Here is a 26,053-nt window from a genome sequence, read left to right on the forward strand (position 1 = left end):
GAGGCCTGCAAGCCTGAAAGATCCGCCTACAAATTTTCCTCAAAGAATATATTAAAAGAAACTTTTTTTAGATATAACAGCACTATAAGAAAAATAGTCAATATACTTACTTTCTCATGGCATTAAACATGCACACTAATTAATTTAGGGTTGATCATGTAAATAAGTTCAGAGAAACAGAGGGACCTGAAGGTTTTATGTGTTGACATTAATCAGTGATGCATTTGGATCCACTTTGAAAGAAGAAACTGAAGCTTAGATAAATCTGTGAAAAAGTCTGAGAAATTTTTTTCCCTAAGATAACATATACAACATACCCAGCAAAGCCTACTCTGAACAAATATTAGCTGAGGAGTGGCATAATGGTTCAGAGTAGGCGTAGACTTCGGAGCCAGAGGGTTGATTGTGGCAACCTTCACGAACTGGAGCCCAACACGCACTTGCTCAAAATGGGCACTTCACATCTGCAGACATGGCGATAAGCACATCTTCACTGTACGAGAGGTAATGCAAGCAAACTATCTGGTCTATAGCAGGCACTCAATAAAAGGTGATAGTTTGTTTTTAATGATTACTGTCCTTTTGACCTTTGATAATTTAAGCAGAGGATAAAGCTCCTTTTTAGGCTTAAAAACCATTACACACCTAGGTCCTCAATTTCCTTATCATGGTATAGAGTGCTCGTGCTGATAGACATGGTGACTTTCAACACCTGGTGAAAGATACCAGGCTTATTCAGTCAATGACTGACAAAAATACAAAACAAATTATTTATAGAATACCTTAAATGCCACGTAAATCTACTGGATTTTTAAAACCATTCAGATAAAGTGAGTTTGTCATACTTACAGCTCTCCAGCTGCATCGTGCACGTTTGCACATCCATCGGGAAGTTCTTGAGATCCATTGGGCAGGAAAGGGTTAATGTCAATCTGAAGGAATTCAAAGCAGTTATTCTTAAAAGAAACTTATAATACTGTATTACTGTTATATTGTTCAAGGTACGATTGGAAAACAACATTGCTATTGATGCTGACAAACATCTATTCAAATAAAATTTGCTCCAAATTGGGTGTTATTTACTCTGAAATAGCTGTACCTTTATATACAAAGCTGTTTTGAGGGGGGAGGGGGAAATCTGTATATTTAAATTTTTGACCCCATTTATTTGTTTCTTTGTTTATCTATGAATCTATTCATTTTTCCTTTATAGCAGACTGCAGATGTCTAAAAGAAGCCTGTATTTCCAGGAGTGACTCTCAAAAAAGAAATTTAGAGGGGCTTCTAAAAATTTAATAGCAATTGCCAACAGACACACTTTCCCCAAATCACATGCACAGCATATCTCAGGAGGCAAGTATATCCTGGGAACTGGAGTTCTAAATGTAAGAGTGGGGTACAGAGAAGCCACGCTGCATGACAACTCTCGGTCATCTTTGCAAACGTGTTAAAGAAGTTGTCGATAAATACCCAGCAGTATTCAGCAGAGGAATAAACCCTGAATCTGGAGAACTTGAACAGTCTCAGTAAGTCTTAGAGTGGGGTCAGCTATTGGGGGCCGAGGGCACATCACCAGGTCCTATCAGGGTCACATAACAACCCTCTAGAACATGCATGACATCGTTCCACGCTTCCCAAACAAACTTCTGATCTGGCCTCACACAAACTGACTCAGAGGGTGTGTGCCAACATCTCCCCACCACCTCCCAGGAAGTGTTTGTACACTGGTGTTCCAGATTATTCATCATTCCTGAAACTTTTTTAATGGGGAAAGTTTATTACCAGGATATCTTCAGGGATTACCAAGAATTTGTAGTTTCTGGACCTGAGAAAAAAGAGGCCCAGATCCAAAGAAACCCTAGTTTATTCAAACCAAGTTCTTTTCTGAGAACTCTCTAGCCAGCCCCTTTTATTGAAAGCACTCCCAGTGAAGTTCAGTATATTAATGAGCACCCTAGGTGGATTTGTTTACTTAAACTTTGTGACCAGAGGCAGATTACTTCACCTTGCTATGTTTCAGTTTTCACATCTCCAAAATGAAGAAATATCAGTATCTATTCCGGAGAGCAATGCATTCGATAACACCTGTCAAATGCTTAGGTGAGTAGTTGATACACAGTAAACGCTCAATAATTATTAGTTACTAAAGGTTCCCAGTATATTCTACCACTCTCAGCGTTCCCCATCTTTCCCTCCCCAAAATTATATAGGAGGGGCACAAACATGACAACTAAATCACATACAAAAACAATTTAAGATTGAACAACAAAAAAATCATCAGCTCTAGTAAGTGTAATCACTCTCTCCAAAATGGCCTTTTTATACAGACCATGCACTTAGTTATAATTGTGTATATTCTACTGTGAGATCCAATTAACCTCATATGAGAGACATCAATGAACAGACATGTGAAGTTGCTGATGTTGAAGAGACCCAGGAGGATCATTTCATAATTCACTCAAGTCAGAGTCCAAAACACACTAAAACAATTCGTAGAGTTCTAGCTTCGAAAGCAATTTTCTCCTGGCTCAACTAGGTTAAGTGAGCCTGTAAGTATGATCTTGCAGAGTTGCAAAGTTCTTTTTAAAGAGGCAATTGTAAAATCAGTGGGACACAATGTTCTCTGTCATGTGAAAGGGTTTATTAGAGGTGTGAGCACAAGTACATTTTGAGTGTGTGCACACATTAGTTGTCCAGACATCCAAGGCCCTCTGGCCAGCCAGTTCCAAATGTTGTCTTGGAGAATTAGTTCTCTGACCTTTTGTATGGAAGTAAATTGCATTCTTAGAATCTCTTCCAGGCTCTCACCATGTATGCGATGTCAAATTTATTTCCTGGCTATTTTTCTGGTTTAAATGAGAGACATTACATAATTCTTTTTAAAAGAAGGTGCTTGAAAGGAATTATTTGGGAAAGAAAAACACTGTAGAACTAATCATAAATCATATCCTGAAAAACATTTATTTATTGACACTTTTTTTGTTTAAGGCAGGACACAGTTGCTTCTTTAACAGCATGTGAATAAAAAATATGTGTCAATTTGGTGGCTGTGATATTGAATTTCTCCATCAAAACGTTACATATAAATTGTAATTTGTCCTGACCACATCAAAAGAAAATGAAATCAAAAGGCAATTAATCACATTCTACTGTTTTAGAAATGAATCTCTTCTTGTGTTAAGTGAGGACACTAAGTTCTCTTTCTGAGACAAGATGCATAAACAGGATATGACATTTTTTTATTTTGTTCTAAGAAGTCTTGGCTTAGTAAAGAAGTAATGTTAAAAAAAAAGATGACTATATTCTGTGACAATTGGCCTCATGAAAAGTGAGGTATTATCCATTTGGGGGCAAGCATTGCCTAGACTACGGTGTCTATCTCAACCATTAACTGAATTATTTTAAAAGTCTTCTCATTCTACTTTATCCTCTTTATGAAAATGAGAATTTTAATTGGACCCTAATATTTCTAAATTTAGCATTATAAGGACAGTTGTTTCACTAATTTTTATCTTTGTTCTATAATATCATAACAGCTAATACATCTATTTTGCTTACTATGTAGCAGGCACAATTTTAAATACTGTGTGGGCATATATTTATTTCTTACTACAAATTTATAATATAGGTAAACTATATTATTCCTATTTTAGAGATGAGGAAACTGAGGGCTTAATTCCCCAGTATTCCAAAGCAGACACCGGTAGAGCTGGATTTGCAACCCCAGGGGTCTAGCTCTCCATTTTGTGCCCTTAACCTTCAAGTAAACTGCTTTCAAAGGAGGGGTTCAGCAAAAAGGACTCATGGACATGGACAACAGAGGGTGATTGTGAGGGGGAGAGGGTTATAAGGGGACTAAATGGTAAAGAAAAAATACAAAAATGATTAAATCAAAAAAAGAAAAAAAAACAAAAGTACAGGAGCCTTTTTCATGAAAATGGGCTCTGAAATTAATGTAACTCCTTTTTAAATGCTATGTTTTTATAATAACAAATAAACATTTTATACGTTATTAGTTATTAAGTTTAAAGTAAAATAAACACAAATAATTCTTCCAAAAGAAATTAGAAAAGTATAATTAAAATTTTAGAAAATATTAGGTATTTTCCCATTGGTTTTTATATATTTACTTGAGTTATTTGGTAGTTTGTTGTGAGTGATTCTACAGAGAGTACCCTCAGCAGAAATTAGATTGTTTCTGTCTAATTAGAAATTAGACAGAAGAAGGCAGAAGGAAGAAACATAAGAAAAAAGACTAGAACTAGTGTTCTAATTTTGAGTTTTGTTGTCATCTGTTTGCAGAGACAATCATAAAGCTTATCAACCTATCACCAATGCAATCTCAATATTGCCGATGTTCCCTTTAGTAAGCTGATACAAACTATGACCTCTTCAAGTTCTGGCCAAGATGGAGGCGTAGGTAGAGACCCTCTGCTTCCTTGCACGACCAAAAGAAAGATAGCAATAAATCTGAAATCAATAAACAACCAAAAGCACCAGAAAATCAAACTGCATGGAACTCTGACAACAAAGGAATTAAAGAAAAAATCAGCCAGAACAACCAGACCGGCAGCACCACAGTGCAGCAAGGAGGGTTGCCCCACCTGGGTGAATATCTAAGGCTCCACCCCCTTACAACCTATCAGCTGTGCCAAGACAAAGAAATAGGGCCTAAATGAAAAAACAGAGTAAAGCCTCAGAAAGAGAGCTAAGTGAGGAAGAGATCACCAACCTATCTGATGGAAAAGTTAAAGCCGTGGCAACCAAAATGCTCACAGATCTGATTGAGCTTGGTCGAAAAATAAAAAAACAAATGAAGGATACCCAAAGTGAAATAAAGCAGAATGTTCAGGAAACCAACAGTGACAGGAAAGAAACGAGGACTCGAAGCAATGATTTGGAACAAAAGGGAAAAATAAACATCCATCCAGAACAAAATGAAGAAGCAAGGATTCAGAAAAAAGTGAAGAGACTCTTACAGACCTCTGGGACAGCCTGAAACATTCCAACATCCAAATTATAGGGGTGCCAGAAGGAGAAGAGGAAAACCAAGAAACTGAAAACTCATTTGAACAAATAATGAAGGGAAACTTTCCCAATCTGGTGAAGGAAACAGACTTCCAGGAAGTCCAAGAAGCCCAGAGAGTCCCAAAGAAATTGGGCTCAAAGAGGGACACACCAAGACACATCACCCTTAAATTACTCAAGATTAAAGACAAAGAAAAAATTCTAAAAGAAGCCAAAGGAAAGGAGAGAGTTATCTACAAAGGTATTCCCATTAGGCTATCAGATGATTTCTCAAAAGAAACTTTGCAGGCAAGAAGGGGCTGGAAAGAAGTATTCCAAGTCATGAAAGGCAAGGACCTGCCTCCAACAATACTCTATTTAGCGAAGCTTTCATTTAGAATGGAAAGACAGAAAAAGTGCTTCTCAGATAAGGTCAAATTCAAGGAGTTCATCATTACCAAGCCATTATTATAAGAAATTTTAAAGGGACTTAGCTAAGAAAAAGAAGATAAAAATATGAACAGTAAAATTACAACAAACTCACAACTATCAAAAAATGAACTTAAAAGAAAAGAAAAACAATGAAAACAGAAACTAAGCAAACAACCAGAATAGGAACAGAATGAGAGAAATGGACATCACGTAGAGGGACTTCAGTGGGGAGTGGGAAGGGGGGAATAAGGGGGAAAAGCTACAGGGAAGAAGAAGCATGGTTAATAGGCATAAGGTAGACAGGGAGAGATAAAAATGGTATGGGAAACAGAGGACTCAAAGAACTTATATGTACAGCCCATGGATGTGAACTAAGGAGAAAGAATGCTGGAGGTTTAGGGGGTGCAGGGCAGAGGGAGTATAGAGGGGGAGAAATTGGGAAAATTTTAATAGCATAATCAAAAATATAAATATTTTTTAAAAACCAAAAAAACTATGCCCTCTTCAGAAAAATATACAGAATCATACACAAGCAGAATTATCCACATCACATAAATTTTATGGCATTATAAATTGATTTCCCTTGAATAAACAGCATTTTAAAAAGCATCTATTGGAATAACTTTGCTTTTTCTATTTAAAAATTAATGGCCTGTCTCTGGTACTGGCATAAGAACAGCCACACAGACCAATGGAACAGAATAGAGCCCAGAAATAAACCCATGTCTCTATGGTCAATTAATATTCAACAAAGGGGGAAAAGTATAAAATGGAGTAAAAATAGCCTCTTCAACAAATAGTGTTGGGAAATCTGGACAGCTACATGCAAAAAAATGAAACTTGACAACCAATTTACACCATACACGAAAATAAACTCAAGATAGATAAAAGACTTAAATATAAGTCATGACACCATAAAAGTCCTAGAGGAGAACATACACAGGAAAATCTCAGATATTCTATGCAGCAATATTTTCACCAATATCTCCCCTGGAGCAAGGGACATAAAGGAAAGAACAAACAAATGGGACTTCATCAAAATAAAAACCTTCTGCATGGGTAAAGCAAATATCAGCAAAATGGAAAGGGAACCAAGTGTATGGGAAAATATATTTACCGATGATACCTCAGACAAGGATCTGATTTCCTTTGTCTGAGAACTCACATGACTCTACCCCAGGAAAACAAAAAAAAACAATTAAAAAATGGACAAAGGACCTGAACAGACATTTCTCCAGTGAGGACATCCAGAGGGCCTAGAGACACATGAAAAAATGCTCAGGATCACTAGCCATCAGAGAAATGCAAATTAAAACCACGAACCCAAGAACACTGATGGTGGGAATGCAGACTGGTGCAGCCACTGTGAAAAACAGTATGGAATTTCCTCAAAAAACTAAAAATGAAATTGCCTTTTGACCCAGCAATTCCACTGCTGGGATTATACTTTAAGAATCCTGAAATACAAATTCAAAAGAACCTATGTACCCCAATGTTCATAGCAGCATAATTTACAATAGCCAAGTGGTGGAAGCAACCTAAGCGCCCATCAGTAAATGAGTGGATCAAAAAGCTATGGTACATTTACACAATGGAATACTATGCAGCAGAAAGAAAGAAGGAGCTCCTACCCTTCACGACAGCATGGAAGGATCTGGAGAGCATTATGCTAAGTGAAATAAGCAGGGCAGTGAAAGATAAATATCATATGATCTTACCTATAAATGGACCTTAATCAACAAAATAAACAAGGAAGCCAAATATAACCAGACACATTGAAATAAAGAATAAACTGACAATAAACTGAGGCAGGGGGTGGGGGATAATCATGGAAAGATTAAGGTCATCAAGGTACATGTATAAAGGACCCAAGGACAAAGTCAAAGAGGGGAAGAATTGAGGGTGGGAGTTGGGGCGGGTGGGAGAGGAAGTGGTGGCAAGAAAACAGAGACAACTGTACCTGAACAACAATAAAAACTAACATAGGAAATCGAGAAGCCAAAGAACTTCTACGCATGACCCATGAACATGAACTAGGGGGTGGGGATTGCTGGAGGGAATGGGGGTGCAGGGCAGAGGAGGGCAAAGAAGGAAAATTGGGACAACTGTAAATATATTTTAAAAATAAATAAATAAATAAATAATAAAAATAAATAAAAAGTAAAGGCCTGTCAAGGTTCAAAAAAATAAACACATTGTACATGTAACCTTTCATGGTTTAAAAGTTACATAACTGAATTTCAAGGAAAGAATGATTATATTTAGCTTAAATAAAAGTTGAAATTGCATTATGACAACTCACTGAGCATAGTAGCAGTTTTAATATAAAATTTCCTCTTGTGACTTGATGTTTAATGCAATAATACTTCTGTAATATAAGCAATAAAGTTGGTGGTATTGCTATAAATTACCATTATGAGTAAGGTAAGCATTAGAGCAGATTTAACTGTATGATGGGCCTCCATTATGTTGATCTGAGGATGTTACCATTCGGATTTATAAGTAATAAAACTGAGGCTTAGATAGGTCAGTAACCCTGCGAGAGTCCATACAGGGCTAATTTTGAGATTCTGGAAAGTATCAGAATTTACGGTTTTTTTTGTTTTGTTTTGGTTTTTAGTTTTTGGTTTAGTTTTTTTGTTTGTTTCCTTTTTAGAAAGATAAACAACTTCAGTGCCTATTGTATGCTTGGCACTATACTGGGTGCTTTACAAATATTATTTTAGGCTCAAGAATTATCATGTATGTAAGAAAGACAAACCTTTCACAAGTAGAGATTTGCCCCAAAACATAACTAGTAAGTTATAGAGGCTTGACCTGGGATGGGAGACACCCCGCCCGGATCCTTTCTACCTTTTGGTGCATCTCTTGCTGGGTGTACCAAGTCCATAAGACCATGACTATTCTTTTTGCTTTGTCATTTCTCAGGGTTGTTAATGCAGCTGCTAATTTGGAGAGATTAGGACAAAGGACAAAGAGAAGTCTTGCTTGTATTTTGCTACAAAAGCAGTGGATTCCCCAAAGTCAGTGTTTCATAGCTGTGACACAGAACTACAGTGTGTGTTATATTCCTCTGGACCTGTCCCATGGCTCCAGTGAGACTTGAGGACAAGGGAGAAGTAAGGCAAATACAACGATGCTTGTGCTGCTTACTGGCAGTAAGTGAGAAACTCCTTTGTCTCTGACTTGGGAATCTTGTGTCCTCAATCGGCACCCATTAAATAAGTAATAGGCTAACTTTCTAAGCAGAGTAAAATATCAGAATTGACAATCTGGAGACATGTGCCTGGCTCCAAAGCCCACATTTGAAAATGTAATTCATGTATATCATTTAAAAGTTTAAACAGCTGCATAAAGCACATAGAAAACAACTGAGCCTTTGCCCCACCCAACTCCCAGTTCTAGCCCCTTACGGGCAGCCTTCTCTTAGATATTTGTCTACAATTTATGTTCATAGGGCTAAATTGCTATTATATAATGCTTGATTTTTTAAATTTGTGATATTGTCTATTAATTTCCTACAAGAAAAATAGAATTTATCTTAATACCACACTCTATGCATACTGAAATCTCAACTATACTCAAAAGTTAATTATATAAACACACAGTTAAATTAATATTTGTTGTTTACATGTTATGAACATGTAACTATGGTTTATGACTAGGCTTAGTGGGTTGCTGTAATTACAGCTTGTGCATAACATTTTGTTCTTTCTGTTGTAAATAATTGCCCCACTTTTGCAATCACTTCAGTTTTTATTCCCTGCTATGACTTCAAATGTTATGAACTTCTCTCAGAGCTGGAAAGGCCCTCTCAATAGTTAAACACAGCAGTTCACCTAGCAATTTCTTGTTTTACAGAATAAGCTCACTCTCTTTCTGTTTTTCTTTCTAGTCATATATTAGATGTGTATTGATGTTCTGATTTCCATATCATTTCTCTCCTATTTTCTACTTCTTTGTATTTTGATTCTACTTCTTACAAGTCCTCTTCACTTTATCTTCAAATATTTTACTATTTCCCCCCACTTTGGTTTACTATTTGCTCCTATGATGGTCTGAATGACTCCATTTTCCTTTCCTAGAAGTATCTTATTTCATGCATCCAGTTATCTCATCTGCCCAAAGATTTTTTTTCATGATCTCTTCTCATGATTTTCTCTTGAATCATTCTTTTCTTTTTGCTTCTTTAATTTTCTTCTCTTTTTTCCTCTGCATGGTTGTTTGTTTGTTTGTTTGTTTGGCTTCTGCTTCTCTTTGATTATTGTTAATATTATAGCATGTCCTAAAATGTCTTCTTACATATAAGAATGAAACACTAAAATCTTTTCAGAGATCAATTAGTAGCAAATGGTTCATTGAGTGATGGTCTTATCTTTGGGATGATAACATGACTGCCCAGAGGGTTCATTGGTGATTCCCCAAATGTCAATATCTGCAGATTTTTTTCTGTTGGACAATTTAGTTTCTCCAGAGGTGTATTCTTCTGACTACTGCTCAGTAGAAGGTTATGTCTGGCTTTCAGCATTTTAGGGAGAACATGGGTATGGCCATTAACTATACCTCATGTAATCCCCCCCTTTTTTTTTTTGGTATATATGTCTTATTACAGATCCAGCTGTGCCTGGAGTCCCTACTCCTGAAGCTCTTGGCACAACCTCTCTGAGGTTTTCTGTCTTGCTTTCTGCCCCGTTCACAAGGTAAAAAGGCAGCCCCTCGTCTAAAGGATGTAAGCGAAAAAATTAGGAATAGAAGGCTCACTGTTGTTCCTACAAAATAGAAATCAATTCTCATTCTTTGATCTCTTTTTTAGCCTCTAATTTCTGAAGTCCTAGTTGCCGCAAATTTCTAAAAGTGAGGGTATTATTATCTTCCTTTTCGGTCCCCCCACATTGGCTTTGGTGTCAGCTGCCTCTGTTAAGTCAGTTTTCACGAGTGCAGTCATTGTCAAGCTTCCTCAAGAACATTGTCATCGTTCACCTGTCACCCTCTTCTTTTTCATTACTTTCACCCTCCTGAACATTAATGACATTTTATTCCTTATTAAGTTTATTTCTTTGCTTTGGTAGGTAGAAGGAGAAAGTACAGATAAATGGACAAGCTAATATGTCAGGTTTGCCAGGACATTCTGCTTCCTTCTTTAAATAAGCAGGAAAGCAGGATCTCCCATAAAATAGCACAGATGCTCCATTTGTAAATTGAATGAGAGTTTTTTTCTAGCACAATTTTTTAAACAAAGAAACTGTTTGCCAATGGAAGATTTCAAAGTACTGTGAGATTTCCAAAAACAACTCATAAAAAAACAAGTTTAGTCTTTGATTGTGTGAGCCAGGATACAGCAAACAAAATTAGGAGCTGAGAGACATCATCCTGTTTCATCTGAATTTATACCGAAAAGACAAAAATGCAATTTTGAATTACTCCATAACTTTCCTCCAAATATTAGAAGAAATGTGAGCAATTCATAATGGATGGAACCATTTTCTAATTCCAATAAGGCTTGATAAAAACAACTAAATATCTATAATCCTATAGGACACACACACACATTGTATTTCAATTCTATCTACGGAAATATTCACATTATAACTGCCAAATGATTACCCCATGCTATCTGGTGATATAGTCTTATAGCCAAAAATCTGTCTGAAATGAAACAGTACCTTATAATTAAAATAAACCATAGCTTTCACAAAGTTAATTTTCAAATCTTCAGGGAAAAAATTTAACTTGCTCCGTTTGCACCCTGTCATGGACCCGCTGATATCCATCATGAACCCACAACAAAGAGGGGTCAAGGATCATGACCTCAGGTTTGGAGCTTCCATCATAAAATATATGTAATGAATTCCTAAGAAGTGCCTAAGTCCTTCTGAAGAATCCAAATAATATGAAGTCGCATATAGTAAAATCTGAAGTCCACATTTACTCCTACCCAAATTCAACTGGTTGTTTCCACAGTTGATCATTTTCTCCCGGTGGTCAGGCATATTTCTTAACTTCTTGCACAACTTCACAGAGATGTGCGTTTTTACATTTACAGATACGCTTACATATATGGAGTGTTTCAAGTAAAAATAAACATAAACCATTTTCCTTGCACTTGAATTTATTTTGGAGGCCGCCTCTTATGAATAAACTTAGGTCCATCTCATGCAGAATATTTCATGATATGAGATTATTATTGTGTTCTGCTTAGTTCTTATTAATGAATATTTAGGGGATCTCTCTTGTTGTTGCTATTTCTGTGGTTTGGTGTTAGGGTTAAATAACTATAATAATCATCATCATCATTATAATTATAATAAATAACTCTAACATAAACAAGATCTTCTCTAAGAAGCTTAGGAAATCTAAAAAAAATACATACGCCTGAAAAATAATTTATGGAAAATGAACCCCAGACAAGCAAATCTAAATATTTCTTCACCTATAAATATTTAAAGGAGTGAGTATACATACATAAAATATAATCACAATGTATTATTTGGCCACCATTCAATTTGCCTTTAAACCACCCACCCACCTGGGCCACTTGTTAAAAAAGTGGATTTCCAAGAATTATTCATACAGTTTCTGGATCTAAAACTTGGATCTGCTATTGCTGATTAGACATATTTGGTATATTAAAGGCATTTGAGTGGAACAATGAAAGCAGTTAATCAAAAATTTCAAAACACTAACAACAGCAACAAAAAACTATTTTTCATTAAAATCAGGAATTTAACTCCATGACTCACCGTATTGAATAAAGAACATTTCCATTCTTGAATATTCTTAACAGCTTGTTGTCCGTGGTAACTTCATGGAAGTTGGCTCCCTTCTCATTGGCAAAGAACAGGTCAGGTTTCCAAATGGAGTCCAACATGGAAGGGTCCAGGTCTAAAGAGTCGTCAGGGTACTCACTGTACGCGAGGCGCGGGTCGTTCCATTTCTGACGGAGAAAGATATTCACCCTGTAGTCCTGCAATAAAAGAAGAAAAGGGGGGATAGCCTAATGCTTTAAAAAGTTTTGAATCTTGCCCTGGCTGGTCTAGCTCAGTGGACTGAGCATGGGCCTGCAAACCCAAACCTCAATGGTTCAATTCCCGATCAGGACACATGCCTGGGTTGCAGACCAGGTCCCCTGTAGGGGGTGCACAAGAGGCAACCACACATTGATGTTTCACTCCCCCTCTCTCTCCCTCCTTTCCTCTCTTTCTAAAAATAAATAAATAAATAAATGTTTAAATAAATTAAAAGGTTTGAATCTTACGTGCTATTTTGCAGGCCTCTCTGAATTGTGACAAAAGTCCCTGACAACCCGTGAGCCTTTCCTGCCACACAGTCATCACTCATACCACTGACGAGAGCCATTTTATTCCCGAGGCTTTCCCCGTGTTTTTAGTGGTCTGTGCGCCTCCAGAGCAAAGGCCGCAGAAGAGCACAGTTTTATCATGCTTCTATTTTGTGATTCTGTTCAAATTTACTCTCCTGGTTTGTCAGAATAAAATATTGGATTGCTCTTAGACACTGGGAGTAAAATATTTTCAGCTTTGCATTCATTTTCTACAACCATTTTTAGTAGATATCTGGCAGCATTTGAAGTGTTTCTAGTGAAATTTTCTTGAAAACTGCCTACCTTATTAAAATGACCATATATAGATACATGTTTAATATAGCATATTAATTCTACGAAATGGGTGGCTTAGAAAAATAATAGGTGATTTTGGAATAATAAAAGAGCATTATTACCAGTAATTCTTTAAGAAGATTTAGCTAGTGAGATTTCTGAATCAGACCTTTCATGGTTGAGTTAAAAGGGCAAGAGTCAATGGCTCAGACAAATTCTTGTTCACAGAGTCTGGACTAATGTATAAAATGACAAGATAAATAGCCTGGTATGTGTGTGGCATTTGTACACAGTATATGGATATAAGTATTACCTATAACTAGAAACACAGTATTGCCCCTTAGAATTTTGAAATGAGCAAATAAACATGTAGATTTCATTACAAGCATGAGTAATGTGAACATTTTTTTAAAGCTTCGTTTGGATGGAAAATAGGCTGGAGATGTTCAAAGGAAGTGAACACCAATATTTATCTATGTTTTTTATTCCTTGAATACCAAATTATCAGTTATCAGAATACAGTAACCAAGCAATCACAAACAATACTTTCACAGTATCATACTCAGTAAATGGCCTATCTTACGGGTAGGTCTAATTCAGAATGTTTGTGAACGTAACAAATCTGTATGTTCCCTTAGTCATTTTTTGTGCACGGAGTCCTCTGCCCCCTAACTGTAACTGAGGTTACACACCAGCCGATGTACTTTCACTTGCTAGGTGCCCCATGCAGTTTCAAAAGTACCCATGCAGCAGAGTTCACTTCAGCGTCTTCACCAGAAAGCTTACGATAATGTGGAAATCTCACCGGCCGTAGGAATCTGCAGAAGCTGTGAATGCGAATATATGAAGGTGTTTCTACCAGAGGAGGACGGGTCATACTCGCTTAGCCTAGAGTTCAGAGCACTACGAACTAGCATGAAGCACACCTCCCTGGCGTACAGTTCCTACGTCCCTCACCATTCCACCGTCTGTACCTGAGTCCTAACTACCACCAAGAGAATCGGTGATTGGACTACAGTCAGTTTCTCTCTGCCTTACTTATAAGCGACAGCTAAAGCAAGACAAATTAGAGGGATACCCACCATAAAAAAAAAATAACTGAGTAGTAAAGAATTTCCTTTTGGACTGATTCTAAAGATATAGATAAAAATTGAAGATTTTTTCATGCTGTAACTAATTTGTTAATTGAGAATACTCTGTAGGTGTTCCCCACTGTGAGGCTTAAACAAAAGTACTTTTTTAAAAAAGTGCTTTTAAGCTTCAGTATGTGTAATAAAACCTGGCTGAATCTTTTATCCTTGCTTTCTTGACTTAGTGATAAACTTTACAAATACAATCTCAGACCTCTAAGAACATTCTTTGCTCAAAAAGTGAGCTAAAAAAGACATCAAGTGCCCTTCAGCTTCTGTTTCTAAATCACATAAAGAAAAAAAAATCAGCTGTCGCCTGTTGACCAAGGCCAAGTGTTAACCGACATCCATCGTGCTCTTTCTGTCAATAACCAAAAATACCTCTGTTTCCTACCACATTTAAGTGTTTGATTTAGGCCCAAAGTCCAAAGCAAAATTTAAAAATAACCATCTCCTGGAAACCCAGAAACTTCGGTTTTGACACTCCTCACAGTTTGGGTTTTGACCTGCTTGCAAATGAACATTATGCCGAGAAGCTTCCCTATCACGCACCAAATTTAGCATTTCAAACATAATTTTTAAAGCTGATTTCTCATAACCAGTGCATCCCATCTATACCCTGCAACCAATTATATTATTTTTGAATCCAGATCATTTTTGAAAATGTGTAAAGGGTAAATAAAATGACGTAGTAAGATAATACCACCCAGAAAGAAGTCCTTGCACCTTGATTTGAAATAACTTGCATATAATAGAAGATCATGGACTGAAGAGGAAACAGCTTCACAAAACAAAGACTGATCAGTACGTATGCAACATATGCAAAAGTATTTTAAATGGACAGTTTATATATGTAAGGAAAAAAGACAGTAATAAATATGAGATAATATTGAGAGTGAAATCAATGTTTATAGTTCACATTTCTAAAATCTAGACATATATTGAATTTATTCATAAACCTTGAAATGCAGTCAAATTGATGCTTGTATGAAATCATAAAATTTTAGGACAAGGATATTAATGACCTCTGGAATCGTAAGCTAACACATTCCTATCATTTTTAAGCCACTGTATTTGTGGCAGTTTGCCACAGTAACAATAGGAAACTGATATATTTTCTTTTTGAATGTATTTGGGCACATTATCATTCTCATTTTTTGAATTTGTAGAACAGAATATTTTTGATAGTCCCTCTAGAAGGTGGAACCTTTAAGGAAACCATCCCTGGTATCCTAGCCAAACAGAAAAATGATTCAACATTCTTCCTCTCTGAAGGTACTGGCTAACTTCAGAATGATCAGAAAACAACTTTTTTCCTCAAAGAAATAAGGGTAAAGTGTGAACTCCCTGACAATCATTTAGCTGGTTTAAATTTTTCTACTTAATTTCTATTGTCAACACTGTTAGAGCTGGCCCCATTTCCCCCCACCTTGCCCACCTCCACCCAGCTCCTGCCCCCACCAACCATCCCCCACCCTGCTGTCTGTGCCTGTGGGCACTGCGTGTATGTTCTTTGGATGGTTTCATTTTCTAAGATTCTCTAATTCCGAAGTACTGCACAACACAGGGCCCCATGCGCCCCAGAGTGCGGAACACTAATAGGCAGTGGGGGAACAACTGGTCCCAATGTCTTCACCGTAATATTCCCTGTGCTGCCCGCACCATCTGCTCTCTGAACCCACCATGGGGAGCGTGGTCTTCTGAGGCTGCTGATTCCCAAATAATGGCCCCCTGGGCAAGTGCCTCTCAGTTCTTAGTTACTAAACCAGCAGGGGAAAAAAAGGCATTTTACAAGAACAATTTAGAAGCTCACAAAAGTGATTTCCAATCTCCCATTAGCTTCTTCATTATCCATGAGTTTAATTATTCTCTAGAAAAGGGCAGAATCCTTTTTAAAATTATGAAGACTTTTTAAAAGAAAATCTAGTGATGTACCAATTCTGGGAATATAAAGATATGAATCCTCAAGAAGTATAACAGACTCTTAAAAATTGTAGAAAATGAAATATAAGCAAAGTTCATCCCTGTTTTTAGAATTATAGAGTTTTTTCTTATAACAGTATTTAAAGGAAATATTAGTTGTTAAAATGCATGTAATTTGTCAGGATTGGTCAGAATTGAAGTGTGTCGAGTCAATGAAATACCAGTAACACTCTGTGTGTCACATTCAGTAACCTCTGTTTAAATGTAAGATTTATTTTAGTCCTTTCAGGCCGCTGTGACAAAATACCATAGACCAAGTGCCTTATAGACAACAAACATTTATTACTTACTGTTCTGGAGGCTGGAAATCTGAGATTAGGGGGCCAATAAGGGGGTGAAGGTCCGCTCCTGGGCGGCAGACTTCTGATTATACTGTCTCATGGCAGAAGGTGATGGGGATTCTATGGGATATCTTTAAAAGAACACTAATCCCATTCATGAGGGTCCTAACCCTCATGACTGAAGGACATTCCAAAGGTTTCACCTACTAATACCATGACCTTTGGGAAAGGTAGGATTTCAACGTATGAATTTGGGGCAGGAGCACAATAAACAATAGCAAGATTGAAGATTAAAGCAGTGGTGAAAACAATGAAATCTACACAGCTGTTGCATCCAAAGAGTCAACCAACCACATATCAAAAATAGTATCTTCCATCTGTGGTTGGGAATCCAGTTTGGAAACAGTGGTCAGAAATGGATAAATACTGTTTTTGATCCCGAGTTGGTTGAATCCACCATGAGAAGCCAGGATGGAAAGGCCAAATCTGTTGAAAAATAAAACCCTAAGTGGACCCGTGCAGTTCAAGCCCCGTCAGACTCTCCAGGGTAACAATTTCTGCAGAGGAAAACTTAGTTACTGGACTATTATCCCAGAAGTCAGTAAAGAGTGTTCCAAATAATATAGTTTATTCAGTTTGGCCATGCCTGGATTTTGAAATGAAGACCTGAGCAGAGCCAGAACTTCCAGTAAGTACTTCTTTTCTTTGAAAAATAGTAAGTTATGCTCTTTGGTTGTAAAGTAAGGAGTTAATGTGCTCATAGCAGTCCTCCACCACACACCACTCACCTGGAGGCAGCCTCCAGCCTCCAGCACTCACTTCTTGCATTCCTACCTAGTTCCTCTTGCAAACAGAGGGAATGGGACTCCCTACCCTTAAGTGTGGTTTATAAATAGTGAATTCCTTCCAAAGAGGACAGCATGAAAAAAGGAAAGAGAGAAGCTTTACAGAGGAGATACATAAAAGATACCACCTCAGCCAAGGGATCATAGATCAAGGTCAACATCAGCGAAGTCCCATTGGTGGCATGTGCTCTATGCACAACGCACTGAGAAGTGTGCCTCAACTCTGTGGTCCTCCTTACCCCCCACACACAGCACTCCAGTCCAATCATATGTCCAATCTTCGGCCTTCTCACACACCGTGCTTGGCAGCCCAGTAGAACATGCTCTCTCGCCTGCACAGCAAGATGTGCCAACAAGCCTGTAGATGGGAGGTGGGAGAGGACACAATTTCCTTCCTCATATTTCTGTCCAAGTAAGTTCCTAAACTTCTATATTTTAACAAGTAGGCAGAGAAAGTTTATATGTTTCTTCTGGGTTAGGCAACACAGACTTGGAAATTCTGTTACCACTACTTCCATTGATGACTGAAAAGTTATATCAACACTTCCATTCAACAAAAATTGTGCCCACTTATTTGAATTTGCGTGTTAAAATGAGTACACCCAGCCCTGGCTGGTGTAGCTCAGTGGATTGAGCGCAGGCCTGCGAACCAAACAATCGCGGTTCAATTCCCAGTCAGGGCACATGCCTGGGTTACAGACCGGTTCCCTGCAGGCCAGTTCCCAGCAGGGGGCCCACGAAAGGGGACCATACATTGATGTTTCTCTCCCTCTTTCCTTCCCTTCCCCTCTAAAGATAAATAAATAAAATATTAAAAAAATGAGTACACCCATTTACACTTAGCACTTATTAATTTGCAATGTGAACATTTAATTGCATGTGGGCAATGATCCTTGTTATTATTACTTATTTGGGGAACTTCCATTAAATAACACTCTGGAATACATGACTTAGATTATAAAAAGATAAAAAGTCTTTTGGGAAATTAACTATTCTTTTAGTCTTTGGAACATGCGATTTTCAATACTTCCTCAAATCAAACAGGAAATTCTAAGAACCCACTAATAGGAAGGAAACTTTTCCAAGAATAGCTGAGAGACACCTCACACTTTACCGGATGAATAATAGTACCGAAAAATAATTTTCTGAAGATCTTCCAACTAGTGTGTTTGCTGGAATGTCTGATGTAAACTGTTTTACATTTTATCATATGTGTTTTTTTTTAAGTTTGGTCAAATATATACATATAACACTTACCATTAGTGATATGTAGAACCTTCACAATAGTGTGTGACCATCACCCCTATTTAGTATCCAGCTCATTTCATCACCTCGAAAGGAAACCCCATGCTTATTGGATTACCACTCCCCGCGCCCCCTTCCCTCCAGCCCTGGTCATCTCTAATCTGCTTCCTACCTCTCTATATTTGTCTGCTCTGAATACTTTATATTAATCAAATCATACAATATGTGGCTTTTTGTATCTGGCTTCTTATACTTAGCATTAAATTTCCAAGGTTTATTTTACATATGTTTTTAAATTGTATTTAAAGACATAGAGATCATCTAATTAATTTACAAAATTTGAAAAGTCTCATTGTGAGAATTATAAACACAAGCTGGTATTTTAAAGACAAATATTTTTGGAAGTGAATGCCATTTATATAATATGTAAAATCACAATCCACAATCAACATGAAAGATAAAATTAATAACTATTGTTAACTGAATGATTACTACTTTCAGGCATGAAGCTACATGCCTTAAACATAATCTAGAATTGAAAAAATGCTGATTAAAATTTGCCCTGCTTGCAAGTTTTCAGGGATACACCTGGGCTTAACAGCTTCCTCTCACGTTACAGGTGTTTTTTATGATAGCAAAATCTGACACTGTCAGAGCATATCTAGCTGCTTCCACCAAGCAGGTCCTATTTTACTACCACATGTAATTTGGGACCAGTGCTACAGAACTGACTAACAAAGAAAGATTATTCTGTGCCTATAAACAGCAAATATTGCCAAAGTAAGTAAATTATGCAAGCTAGGTTTCTTACCTTAAAAGCGTTTCCAGTTGAAATTTTTAGTTATATGCCTATATATTTTTAATTGTACACCTGCACCCATTATTTTATGGTAATCTTTATGCTTCTCTTCACAATTTTAATGAATTATTGATACTCAGAAGCTTGGATCTGAGAAAAAGATATGGTTTTATAAATAAAGACAAAGGAATAGATGTCATCCATAAAGAATTTTTGTTTCATTTGTTTTTACATTAGTCCTCAGTAGAAAAACTGTTTGTGTAAAGAAATTATTCCAATAGACATTTTTAGTATTTTCAAATATTCTCAACGCTGAGGTTTGTCATCACAGTTTTACATTTTATTTGATATTTGAATTTCCCTCGGTTTTTCTAAGATACCCCTTTTAGCTGTTTGGCAATCTTTTTTTAAGTTTTAATCTTTTTTAAAAGATTTTATTTATTTATCTTTATAGGGGAAGGAAAAAGGTGAGGGAGAGAAATATCAACATATGTTTGCCTCTCATGAACCCCTTGCTGGGAACTAGCCTGAAACCCAGGCATGTGCCCTGACTGGGAATCGAACTGTGATCCCTTAGCCCACACTCAATCCACTGAGCTACACCAGCTAGGGCTGTTGGGCAATCTTTTGATTCATGGAAGCTTATACTGGATATTACTTACTATGAAATGGTAGAGGTTGAATATTAAAAGAAATAAATTCCATTTGGAAAAGTCTTAGTGAGTTAAATATTATATGTTGAAGATGAAATTAAATTGTATTCAGAATGAATTTTCCTTCTGAGCAATCCAGATAATTTTTAATTAGTCATTTGTTGATCTGGAGATTGGCCAAGAAGCCACGTGGAAGCTACTAACTGCACTTCAATGCTGGAAAGGAATTAACTTCTTTTAGAAACAATTATAGCATATTGGAGCCTCATTTAGGATAATTTTTTAGAGTAATAGGTGAAATATTTGCTTCTTCTATATCAAGTGAAATAACCACTTTAAAAATCGACAATTTACATTTATTTAAGTAAATTACCTGAATAGTACATATGCAACACACCAAAGTCAGAATTGAAAAGAAACTGTAATCAACCACTAGATAATTTGCTTCTTAGGTAGACAACACCACAAGTTTTAATATTTCTATATTTACAGATATTTGGGATTATGCTTCCATGTTTAAAAGTATTTGGGTGAAGGCTATCATCAGAGCAAAATATAAGTTGCCAAATTTTTATGTGTTTTTTACTTTTCATAAAACATTTGGCAACCTGTGGGTATGCTCTTCTATTTGAATTTATAAATTTTATGAAATATAAATCCTGCAGTGGGTAGCACAATGCAGATGCTAATACTTTTAGAAATACTTAAGTATGATTACTTTATTCTTCATTATACTTTAGATTGTCCTGGCCCATTTCTGAATCTATTGATATATTATTTTCTCAGTAAAATTTTCTATTTATATTTGCATACATCCATCACAGGAAAATTATGGTAACGGATGAGAACACATGGAATAAACAAAGCATCTTTACCAATCTCATTTTACAGAACAGGAACAAAAAAATGAGATCTCCCTAATTTTCATCCAGGCCTTGAGCTCTCTCTGCATGATACACAATATACTGCTTACAATAAATGATCTCAAAGTCAGGTCTCTTTTAAGTTGGCAGATTATTTTCTCCCAGGTACTATGCCCACCAGCCAGCTGAATTCCACTGAGTGACTTCTGCTGAAACCACGAACAAAGAGCCAGGAGACCTGCCCACATCCTTGACCTACAAAATTAGGAAATGTACTAAAATGTTTGCTTTCATAAGACACTCATTTTGGGGGTAGTTTGTTATGCAGCAATAACTGAGATGAAATTAGGTAACTGGAAGCAGGTAATGCAGTAAGAAAAAAAACTAACACATGTGCAGCTGATTTGGGGACCAGGCAGCTGGAGAAGCCTGAAGGGTTTTGAAGACTTCTGTGAGAGCAGAAAGGATGAGGAGGAAATTGGTACTGGAGGATGGAAAAATTCACCATTGTTTTGTAGTGGCAAAACATTTGGCAACACTGTCATCATAACATGGGAAATAGAAAATGCAACTAATGAAATGTTGTATGTGGGTAAAGGGATTTCCAGCAAAATTTTGAAAATGTCCCTTTGCTAATTTTATGGACTCAGAGTAAAAATTTCAGGGGTGCGGCTATGAAACCCCTGTTTATACTTCAGAAGATTAAAAAGTTACCACACAAGTTTTCTCAACCAGAGCAAAAGTTTCTATGCATTTTAAGAGTGTTTTCTGGGACTTCCACCAAGATGGAGGCATAGGTGGATACGCCATGCTTTCTCCCACAACCAAGTTTAGAGACAATAAAATATTAGCAACAGAAAACACAGTCAGAACACAGAAAATTGAACTTTTCAGAAGTCTGATAACAACAAATTCTTCAGCCTAACCATTAGACCAACGAAGGAGTGGGAGGTGAGACCAAGCGGGCCCCAGCGGCAAGAGGCAGCAGAGGGGGCCGCCATTTCTCCTCTCTGACCCCGCCCCCACACACAGGGTCACAACTCAGTGACCTCAGCAGCCCTACCCTGGTGAACATTTAAGGCTCCGCTCCTCATAATTAACAGGCACGAACAGACAAAAAATGGCTCAAGAAGATCTCAAAGCCCCAGAGCCCATAAATCTAAGTGACGAAGAAATAGCAAAACTTTCAGATGCACAGTTCAAAACACTGGTGATCAGGATGCTCACAGAACTGGTTGACTATAGTCACAAATTAGAGGAACATATGAAGGCTAAACTAACTGAAATGAAGGGAATTGCACAGGAAACCAATAGTGATGAAGAGGAAACTGGGACTCAAATCAAGGGAGTAAACCAGAAGGAAGAAAATAATGGCCAAGCAGGAAAATATGAAGAAACAAGAATTCAAAAAAATGAGGACAGACTTAGGAATCTCCAGGATATCTTTAAACACTCCAACATCCAAATTATAGAGGCATCAGAAGGGGGAAAGGAACAGCCACCAGTGGAAAACTTATTTGAACAAATAATAAAGGAGAATTTCCCCAATCTGGCAGAGGAAATAGACTTCCAGGAAATCCAGAAAGCTCAGAGAGTCCCAAAGAAGTTGGACCCAAGAAGAAACACACCAAGGCACATCATAATTACATTAGCCAAGATGAAAATGAAGGAGAGAATCCTAGAAGCAGCAAGAGCTAAGGGGACAGTCACCTACAAAGGAGTTCCCATCAGACTGTCAGCTGATTTCTCAAAAGAGAACTTACAGGCAAGAAGGGGCTGGAAAGAAGTATTCCAAGTCATGAAATCCAAAGACCTACAACCAAGATTACTCTATCCAGCAAAACTTTCACTTAGAATGGAAGGACAGATAAAGTGCTTCTCAGGTAAGATCAAATTCAAGAAGTTCATCATCACCAAGCCCTTATTATATGAAATGTTAAAGGGACTTACCTAAGAAAAAGAAGATAAAAAAGATGAACAGTGAAAGGACAGCAAACTCACAGTTATTAAGAACCACGCCTAAAACAAAAGCAAACTAAGAGGACAGCTAGATCAGGAGCAGAACCATAGAAATGAAGATCACATGGAGGGTTGGCAACAGGGGAGTGGGAGGAGGAGAAGGGGGGAGAAGGTACAGAAAATAAGTAGCGTAGATGGTAGGTAGAAAATAGATGGGGGGAGAGCAAGAACAGTATGGGAAATATAGAATCTAAAGAACTTGAGACACGTCATAAACTAAAGGGGGGAAATGGTGGGGGAGGGGTTGTGCAGGATGGAGGGGAATGAAGGGGGGAAATAGAACAATTGTAATGGCCTAATTACCAAAATTTTTTTTCTAAAAAAGTGTTTTCCCACAGAATCTTGACTTCTAATTCAAGGTGGAGAAACCCTAAAAATGGCCACCTACACAGGAAACCCACAAAAAGTGGTAACACACATAAGAAACCCACAAAAATGTTAAGGGAATTAAAATAGTAGAAGCACTATCAGCTTCTATTAAAACAGACAAGGACAGTACAACCTTACCAACGGCCTGTAAGGTTCTCCAATTTCTGATGACAGAAAGTGGAATAAAAGGCAAATGAGCAGCAAGCAGGGTCCATGTTTTACAGAAAAGTAAGGATGACCCAGAACACAGAACCAGGAGCCCAAATGGTGAAGTCAAGATCTGGGAAGAATCATTTGCAGGGAGGAGGACTGGGCCCTAGTCATGGGATTGGAGGGTTTTGCTTGACCCTACTTTCAAATTGCTGTGACTATAATGCCATCTCACCCCACCCTCTTTTTAAAGGGGAGTATCTATTGCATCTATTACTTGCCGGTTGACTGGGTGGGTGGGGTAGATAACTTGCCTCTTGAATCCACAGATCTTATGATCAAGAAGAACATACTCAAGCTCTGCCCTTTGGGAGCCTGATTTACACTTAGTCCTGACAGCGAGAGCCTGGGCTTTTAAGACAATAATGAAACATGGAAGCTGAGATCTCTAAAAAGGGACACGGTATTTTGCATGGTAGAAGAATGTGAATAATGTGTCACTAGAGGAAAGACTGTGTCAGATTAAAGATGACCAAAAACACTCGGAGGCAAACTGGGACCATGATAAGCCACTCTGAAGGAGCCACATGCAGGTCTGCTCCAAACTCCTAGCTGAGCCCAGTTATCCAGCCATCTCCACTAAAACACAAGACCAACAATGACCCATTCTGAACCCTCCAAACAAGCCAATCCTCCCACTGAACAGAGCTATGAGTATAAAAAACTATGAATAATGACTTCTTTCAATAAAGGAAGTACACAAATCATCTAGCTATCCCTACCCAAATTCCTGGTAGAATAACATGGTGGTACTTTTAAGCCATTATAGTGTTAATGCTGTTTTAATTTGCCTTTTAATTCACAGAGAGTTTACGTGTACAGTTCAAACAAATGCAATTTATATATATATTTTAGTGAAGTGTCTGCTTGAATCACTTTGCCCATTAAAACTTTCTTTCACTGTTAAATTTTTAGAGTTCTTTCCGTATTCTAGATACACATCCCTTGCTAGATATGAGAATTGTGAACTTTTTGCCATGGCATGTAGTTTGTCTTTTTCCTCCTCTTAGCAACATCTTTCAGAGAGCAAAAGTTTTTAATTATGATAAAGTTTACTTTATCAATTATAAACTGTGTTTATTATGTTATGTCCAAGAATTCTTTGCCTAACTCAAGACCACTACAATTTTTGTTCATGCTTTATTCTTGTAAAAATTTTATAATTTTAAGTTTCATGTTTAGCATGAGTTAATTTTTGATAAGCTACAAGCAGATGTTTAGGATAACTTTTTCTTTTGTATGAATGACATTGTTTCATACTGTTTTTGAGAAGACTATATTTCCTTATTCAGTTCCTATGAAGTTTTAATATTGATTGATGCAAGTCCTCTAAATTGGTTCCTTCTTTTTATAATTATTTTGATAATTTAAATATATTTTCCTTTTTTTATGAATTAGAGAGTTGGCTTATCTACATCTGAAATATTCTTGCTAATGTTATTATTGAGATTTCATTAAAACTATAGATTAATTTGAAAAAAAACTGACATCTAAACCATGTTGAATTATCCAACTCATAAATAATGTGACTCTCTGTTCTCTCTTTGATTTATTCCATCAGCATTTTATAGTTTTCAGCCTATAGATCCAACATATATTTTATAAGATGTATATACCTATTTATTTTACTCTATTTTATGTGAAAAAAATTTATTTTCATATTGAAATGGGATAATATTGAGCATGCCTATGATTTTACAATGTCTAAATTCAAGAAATAATTTAGTAAATTATAAACACAGATAATATATTTAATAAGTTGTTTTTGTAAAATATTTTTCAAATTAAGGCATTAAATAAATGTACTTCCTTTGAATATATTTGGGCTGAAATATTTACACATTTCAATTTTAAAAATTATGATTGAGGTTATCTTTCATTTAGCAAAAACTTCTCTCAGTTTACTAAGTACTACAGAATGAATATTTTATCAATGAGAAATATTTTGGTATATTATGACTAAGTTCATGATGTCAACACTTTCTAATTTAGTAATCATAAAATTCAACTTTGAAGATTTCCTATAATTTTGAAAAAAGTTTTAAAACTAAAAGGAATAACACCACGTAAGAAAAAATGCATTCTCTAGAAAAATGTCAGTGGTGCAGTATTAGAAACATGTCTGGCTAAGGCACTATTTAAGAAATATGACTATTTGCCAAGACAATTATTCTGCTTCTGTTTGTTTTTAATGATTACATAATTCACATTAAAAAGTTGGGGTTTTCTGCTTGAACGCATTCATATCAGTATATATTATTTTTATTGCTTTATAAAGAAATTTATTGTATTAGTGCAAACAGGTTAAACATAAACATTTTGTGCATTCATAGTATAATCAAACTAATTAGTCAGTCAAAAGTAAGAATTTTTTAAAATAAAACTTAATTGTTTTATGCACAAATTTTTTTTATTTGGAAAATAGATTACATGGTCACCCTAACCTGAAGCATAAGAGAAAGCCCATTATATTATGACTCTGGGGAAGCTGGCTGCCCAATTCCCCAAATATCCAATGCCCATATGATCAATTGTAATTTATAAGTACAATTAGCCTTTATTTGACATGCCCAGGTTCAAAGACAGGGGAAATAAAAGCAATTCC

The 26,053-nt window shown here is 36.7% G+C and overlaps 1 protein-coding gene across 2 annotated transcripts in view; it reads right to left on the minus strand.

The window, feature by feature from the left end:
* Window positions 1-26,053, minus strand: part of GLRA3 (glycine receptor alpha 3) — a 137,817-nt gene that overhangs the window by 64,406 nt on the left and 47,358 nt on the right. For both annotated transcript variants that reach the window (XM_037144049.2, XM_037144050.2), the window contains exons 4-5: window positions 12,180-12,403; window positions 850-932 (exon numbers count right to left, since the gene is read on the minus strand). In XM_037144049.2, the coding sequence (XP_036999944.2) occupies window positions 850-932; window positions 12,180-12,403 (307 nt within the window). The remainder of the gene's footprint in view (window positions 1-849; window positions 933-12,179; window positions 12,404-26,053) is intronic.

This window comes from Artibeus jamaicensis, unplaced genomic scaffold (genome assembly GCF_021234435.1).
Source record: "Artibeus jamaicensis isolate MK-2021 breed Jamaican fruit bat unplaced genomic scaffold, CSHL_Jam_final scaffold_537, whole genome shotgun sequence".
Taxonomy (NCBI): Eukaryota; Metazoa; Chordata; class Mammalia; order Chiroptera; family Phyllostomidae; genus Artibeus; species Artibeus jamaicensis.